The sequence below is a fragment of the Lolium rigidum genome, chromosome 7 (assembly GCF_022539505.1).
Source record: "Lolium rigidum isolate FL_2022 chromosome 7, APGP_CSIRO_Lrig_0.1, whole genome shotgun sequence".
Classification (NCBI taxonomy): Eukaryota; Viridiplantae; Streptophyta; class Magnoliopsida; order Poales; family Poaceae; genus Lolium; species Lolium rigidum.
The window spans coordinates 338076891-338083205 of record NC_061514.1 but is presented as its reverse complement, the minus strand read 5'-3'; the positions used below and the strand labels follow the sequence as shown (position 1 = coordinate 338083205).

Here is a 6315-nt window from a genome sequence, read left to right as displayed (position 1 = left end):
TTGAGGCAACCCCTTCCTGTTTTTCTTCCTATTCTTTTTATGACCTTTCTGTTCATATCACTCAAGCATAATCTGAGCAGTAATTTACTGCCTCTTCTTCGAGGAACCACCTTTCTGTTAATATCGCGGACTTTGCAGGGTATTAAAGCATGTATTAAACCTATTATTACAAGAAGTAACAAAGAAATGAACAGTACACGGTTTAAACAGGCAGAAGAGTGGACGACACATACAAAAATTGCCTTATTTGAGGCAACGGAGAAAGCACTGCAACTACTTTTCAGACAGACATTGACAAACAGCAGTCTTAAGCCTTAACAACAGCGCTTTCAATTCATATTCCTTTTTTTCCTATCCTCATCTGTACATACATTCGTCTACACAGCTTAGTACAACATCATCACCAATCCACGTGGCAGGGGGGAGGGGGTACAAGCAGTACTAGTAGCTACTAGGCATAATAAGCAACTTTTTTTTCTCTCTTTTTGACCTCTTACACGAGACTGTTTGCTAACTTTTTCTCCATTTCAGTTCCGAGCCATCCTCCTCTAGCCACCTCAACCAGTCACACACACACAAACATCAGCAAGAGATTGGTGGTGGCTTAGCCATCAGTCAGCTCTCTTTGGTTGACGCAATAATAGTTTTTTTTATCTTATGCTTTTGGGATCGATCGGGAGGAAACTCCGTGCAAGAGCTTTATGAATCCGAGGAAGCTGAGCTTCCCGTCGGCGTGCCTGATCCAGTCTTGGAGAACAACATGGAGAGGGACAGATGGGCCGAGGCCAAGTTCCTGACAGATGAAACAGATCAGGATTAGGGATGCCAAGTGATTGTGAATAACCTGTTCAAAGTACAGCGCGACTCATAGGTACCGATGCGAGTTCTTCGATGACGATAGGCCGGTTACCCTCCTTATCGAATAGCTCGTACGCACGGCGCGCATGCTGTTCCCAGGTCTCCAGAGCTTCCATCTGATACACGCTGATGGCAGAAGCAGCGAACTCTTCGAAATCTAATTTTCTGTACTGAAGGGTGCATACCTAGTACCATGATTTGGAAATGTAAGTGTTTATCTCAATTGTCCAATACAAAATACAATGGAAGATGCTATGAAGAAGGCGTACCGTGTTGACAAATTCAATAACCCTAGAGTCCTTCATCGCGTCCGTAGAATTTTTCACCAAGGCCTGCAAGTTTCATTCACCTTTTTCAGTAATTGCATGCAGTAAATGAGACTAAATAACCAAGGTATGATTACTAACCGATTTCAAATTTTGCAAGGAGATATAGCCACCCTTGTTTGGACCCAACAATTCAAACTGCTCTTTTAGGTAGAAGAGTTGGTTTGCTGTCAATGTCTTAGCTAGGGCCTGCAAAGTATATGGGCATCCCTTAGAAATGGCTGATTGGCAATACAATTAAACTCACAACAAAATTGTATGAACCTACTTAACTGTGTAAATTAGTGTACTACATAGCAGAGAAAGGAAATTGAGATATCTCAGTGCAATGAAAAAATTCAAAAGCACATTAATCATTTCCATGGGAAGCAAAATAACTATGGATTACATGATGATGACCAAATTTGCAATCAATGATATATGCACAGAATCATATAAGTTTTGTTTTCTTGAGTCTGTTTAAGTGTGTGTACCCTCAAAGCAGACTTCCGCAATGAAGATGAACTGATATAGGCTCTGATAAGCTTGTAGATTATCATATCTAATGGAATCTTCACTTGCTGAGCATCACGGATCCATGGATGACCTGCAGGTGTCATTGCACAAGTAACAGTTAAACATTATTCTACAAAAGAATAGTCTTCGTCGGGAGGAGAATACTGTACGACACTGCCAAACAAATATGGTTCTTACTGAGAGCTTGTGCAGCAGTCATCCTCTTGCGGTAATCCTTATTAAGCAGCCTTTTGACAAAGTCTTTAGCTTCAGAACTGAGAGTAGGCCATGGGGCCTCATCAAAACTTGGCTCTGCCTTCAGGACAGCTCGGAATATTCCTGATTCTGTGCGCGCCCAGAAAGGTCGGCTCCCACACAGCAAAATGTAGGCAATTACTCCAATGCTCCACATATCTCCCTCAGTGCCATAAGATCGATGAAGCACCTCAGGAGCAACATAATACGCGCTTCCAACAATGTCATTAAGTCTTTCATCTGTGGATGTAGCAACGGTGTGGCGTCTCAGTACAGTCACAATTAATCTAGCAAGAACGAGATATTCAACAAAGATCTGATTCAAACTATGTTTGCCTAACCTGGCTTTACGAAGTCAGACAAGCCAAAGTCTATGACCTTCAAGGGAGAGTTTTCTTCCTTCGATGTGAAGAGGAAATTCTGGTAAAGAAACACACAATTAATCATTCAAACCATTTGTATTACATCTGCTGACTGGACACTTAGTGTTTTGCATGTCCATAAATATACAGAAACAGCACTCCGAGAGAAATGTGGTGTACTGTGAATGCCTTGTTTAAGTTTGCGACTTTGAGTAGGTATTGTCATTAATAAGTTCCCAGTTGCTAATAGTAACTAAATACAAAATCAGCTGCTATATGTGACAACAGACATACCTCGGGTTTCAGATCCCGATGGACAACACCTTGAAGATGGCAAAACGATACAACACTCAAAATTTGCAGCATAACAACCTTCGCATCTTCTTCAGAATACTTCCCACCTCTGCAAACCAAAAAATCAGTTATCATTAGAATCACAAGCAGAATTAATCGTTAGAAGTATTACAACTTCCAAACAATGATGATGGCCCTGTAAGTACCTCGCCAATATCTTATCAAGTAGTTCACCTCCTTTACACAATCTGGAAAGCAACAATAATGGTAAGCTACACATTTTATATGCATTTCTCAAATAGCAAACAATTGATCAAAGTTTAAGAGAAAATACTATTGACCAACCAAGAACAAGAATATCATGCATCGAAACAACACGAGGCAGGACTTTACAAGACGTACTGTAAGAAATAAGTACACACTTACTCCATGACTATGTACACATTATCCTCATCTTCAAAAGCGTCATAAAACTGCACTAGGTTGCTGTGGCCTGTCAGAGAGCTCAGTATCCTCACTTCTCTTCGGACATCCTCGATGGCTATCGCTGTTGTCATCTGCCCACAAATGTTATACGGTAAGACAGGAAAACAGCTTGAACTTAAATCTGAATTTCCACTAAACAGTTAAAAATATTTGACTGCCATAATAAGTAAAAACTCACACGAAGAACATGGAAATACAGTCATAACAACGTTCGATAAGATTATATTAGTATACAGAAACAATGACACAAACTCAACCAAAAATAGTTCCTTTGCCCAACTTACACTTATCATGTAATGGCAACATACGTAGATCTCGAGACACAAATTATAACACCTTTGTGGCCTATCCAACAACCAGCTACTGTGCATCCCAATGTTGTACAGCAGTGCGCTAGATAAGCAATAAGTGATCAATTATAGGCACCAGGGATAAAATGGCTCTTGTTGGCGTCGGCGCAAATCATGATGAAATGAACTATGTCTGAAACTGCAGTTTAATCCAAAAAGGAAGAAAAACAATGCATCTTGAGCGTATCTTCTCTAGAAAGAATGGATCAAGAAGAAAAAAACCAGCATTACTGCCATGCTACGATTTGGCAGAGCAGAAGCACATGGAATGTAAGTAGCTGTGGCCGGCCTTGGGTGTACAACAGGAGGATTGCCAGCTTTGCTCATAAAAGCACTGGGACTGGGCAGGGCCGAGGTCTACAGGGTCCAAATTAAATGGCGCCTCCTACGATTGCAGGGAGGCACATAATGAGCAAGGTCTTCAACAGAATTGAAGTATCACTTTTGCTTTTGGCAAACAGATCTAGCCAAGAGAAGAGGATCATGTTGTTCTGCCATGAGCATGCCATGAAAGGTGAGGAGAGAAGAAGACATCGGCATCGGGCAGTTCGGTGACCATCGCCACCACCATGACCATGATATTGAGCGACTCAATGAATGCACAGGGGCGTGTCCACGTCTGGAACTCTGGATAGATGAGCACCACCAGGCTCCATCGCCATGAATGCCGCAGGGTGGCGGCGAGCTCTGCCGTCCCGGCAAGGGCGAGGTCACTCTCCCTCCCACCAACAATCACGAGCGCCCCGGGAGCAGAAAAGAAATGGGGGCTGCTTTCCGCCAAGTTGTGACTTGAATCAAGCGACGCCGTACCGAAGTCGATATGACTAGCGCATATGCAAAACGAGCTCAATGTATCCGAAATTATAAGCCAAAAAAAAAACATAATCGAAATGCAAGTGGTCAACACATAGAGAACTGGAGATGAATCTAACGTAGCAAAAGACTGGATCCAAACATGAGCAGAGAAGGCATTATTCGGACATGCTGATATCCAATCACGCATAAAGAAAAACTGGTAAAAATGCAGAGAATGCAACTGAACATAGGCAGCAGAAGAGATTTCTGCAATGAAGCAGACGCACGCAATGAAACCGGGCATGGCAATGGAGAGAGTGAGTATCGATCGGATTCGGACCTTTGCCTTGGGGATGACCTTGACGGCGACGTCCTGGCCCTTGTGCTCGCCCTTCTTGGCCTTGGCGGCGCAGGTGTATCCGAAGTGCCCGCGGCCGACCTCCTCGCCGAGGTCGTACTTGGCGAAGAAGTGCTTGGAGAAGCCGAAGCTCTTGTCGAGGCCCAGCTCCGGCTCGCCGCCCTCGGGGATGGACGCCTCGTTGGGCTTGACCGAGCCGTGCCGCCGCGCCAGGAGCGCGCGGATGTGCTTGGCCGGCGACGGCGGCGGGAACGGCCGCTTGAACCCGCCGCGCGCCGGCGTGGACGCCACGCTCGAGTTGGCCGGCGAGCCCTTGTAGCTCGACGCCGGGAGCGGGCTCGGCAGGTAGAACGGGAACTTGGGCTGCTTCGGCGTGCCCGGCTTCGCCGCCGGCGCCGGCGAAGCGGCGACACCGCCGGCGGCGTCGCCGGCGCCGGAGGCTACGCGAGGCTCCTCCTCCGCGTCGGCCTCCGGGATTTGCGCGGGTTTCCCATGGCAGAGACCCATGGAGCGGATCAAGAAGAGGGGCGCGCTGGAGCTCAGCAAATTTGGCGAAATTGCGCAGAATTATCCCGGAAACGGCGGGTCAAAGAGGCATCTTGCCTTCAAGAACCCGAGAAATCATGCCGAATTCAAGGGACCGCCATGGCCGGCCGGCTTCGCAAATTCTTGCCTCGCCAAATTCAAGAGACGGCGACGAACTTGCCTCAAAATTTGGATCCCACAATAACAGGAAAAATTCTTTCCTCGGAGAAAACCCAGCCGCAGCAAAATGCCGGAGAAAGAAAGAGAAGGGCCTGGATCAGAGCCCCAAGAGCAGCAGCAGCAGCAGCAAGAACATATTCCGGATTCTTGAAGTGACCAAACAATCGGCAAAAGCTGGAAGCTTTGAGCGAAAGGCTTGGATCAGAGCAATGGAAATGGATGGGGGGCACTAGAAAAGAAAAGAAACCACCAGCAGCTGGTGAGTGAATCCTGCCTGTGTTGTTGAATTGGGAAGGGGGAAAGAAAAGGGAAGGGGAGCCCTCCTGCTGCCTGCCTGCTCGGTTGCTTTCTTTTTGAGAAGCTCTTTTCCTTTTCAACTTCTTCCTCTCTCTTTTTCTTCTTTTCTTCTGTAGCCCTTCATCTCACCTCCACACCATGTATGTGTGTGCTGGGCAATGGGGACCTGGTGAGGGAGGGAGAGCGGCACACACAACATGGGATGGCCATTTCTTTTCTCCCCCTGTTTCTGTTGCCATCTACTTGTTTCTTGTTGGTCATCAGGGCAACAGAACAACTGTACTGTCAAAACTGCAACGCAACATATGCATTTCAACTTATCTCCTGATTGGAAGCTCCTTGGAGCTCAAGGATCTATCCTTCCTAGAATGAACCTATCTTCAAATACTAGAAGGATTCAAATTTCAAATTCTGACTCCTCAACAAAAAAAATCAAACGCAGCGATCGGTTTCTGGCCCAACAGGAATATAGTTAAATATTATTTTTCCTTGGATTAATGCAGAGACCAAGAAGCGGTAAGGTCCTTCGGTTATTTGAAACAAATACACCTCTTTCCACCAAAAATAAGGGAAAACAATAGAACTCTCTAGTACAAATGGAATTTTAATTGTTATTACTGCACTACTTCTTCGTTTAAAAGATATTACTACTACTAATCCCACTCTTCTCTTTTCTTTCTGATGAGGTTCTCACTATGAATTTGAAAATCACCCCTTCTCTCCAAAGAAAAAAA

The 6315-nt window shown here is 45.3% G+C and overlaps 1 protein-coding gene across 1 annotated transcript; it reads right to left on the bottom strand.

The window, feature by feature from the left end:
* Window positions 1-319: 319 nt before the first annotated feature.
* On the bottom strand, window positions 320-5708 carry LOC124670601 (calcium/calmodulin-dependent serine/threonine-protein kinase 1). Its single transcript, XM_047207083.1, has 11 exons — window positions 4562-5708; window positions 3017-3147; window positions 2797-2838; window positions 2591-2699; window positions 2276-2354; window positions 1878-2174; window positions 1658-1770; window positions 1266-1373; window positions 1128-1190; window positions 876-1043; window positions 320-793 (listed from the first exon to the last, which is right to left on the bottom strand). The coding sequence occupies exons 1-11, from the start codon at window positions 5084-5086 to the stop codon at window positions 656-658; spliced, it is 1773 nt and encodes a 590-aa protein (XP_047063039.1). The 5' UTR covers window positions 5087-5708; the 3' UTR covers window positions 320-655.
* Between the last annotated feature and the right edge of the window lie 607 nt (window positions 5709-6315).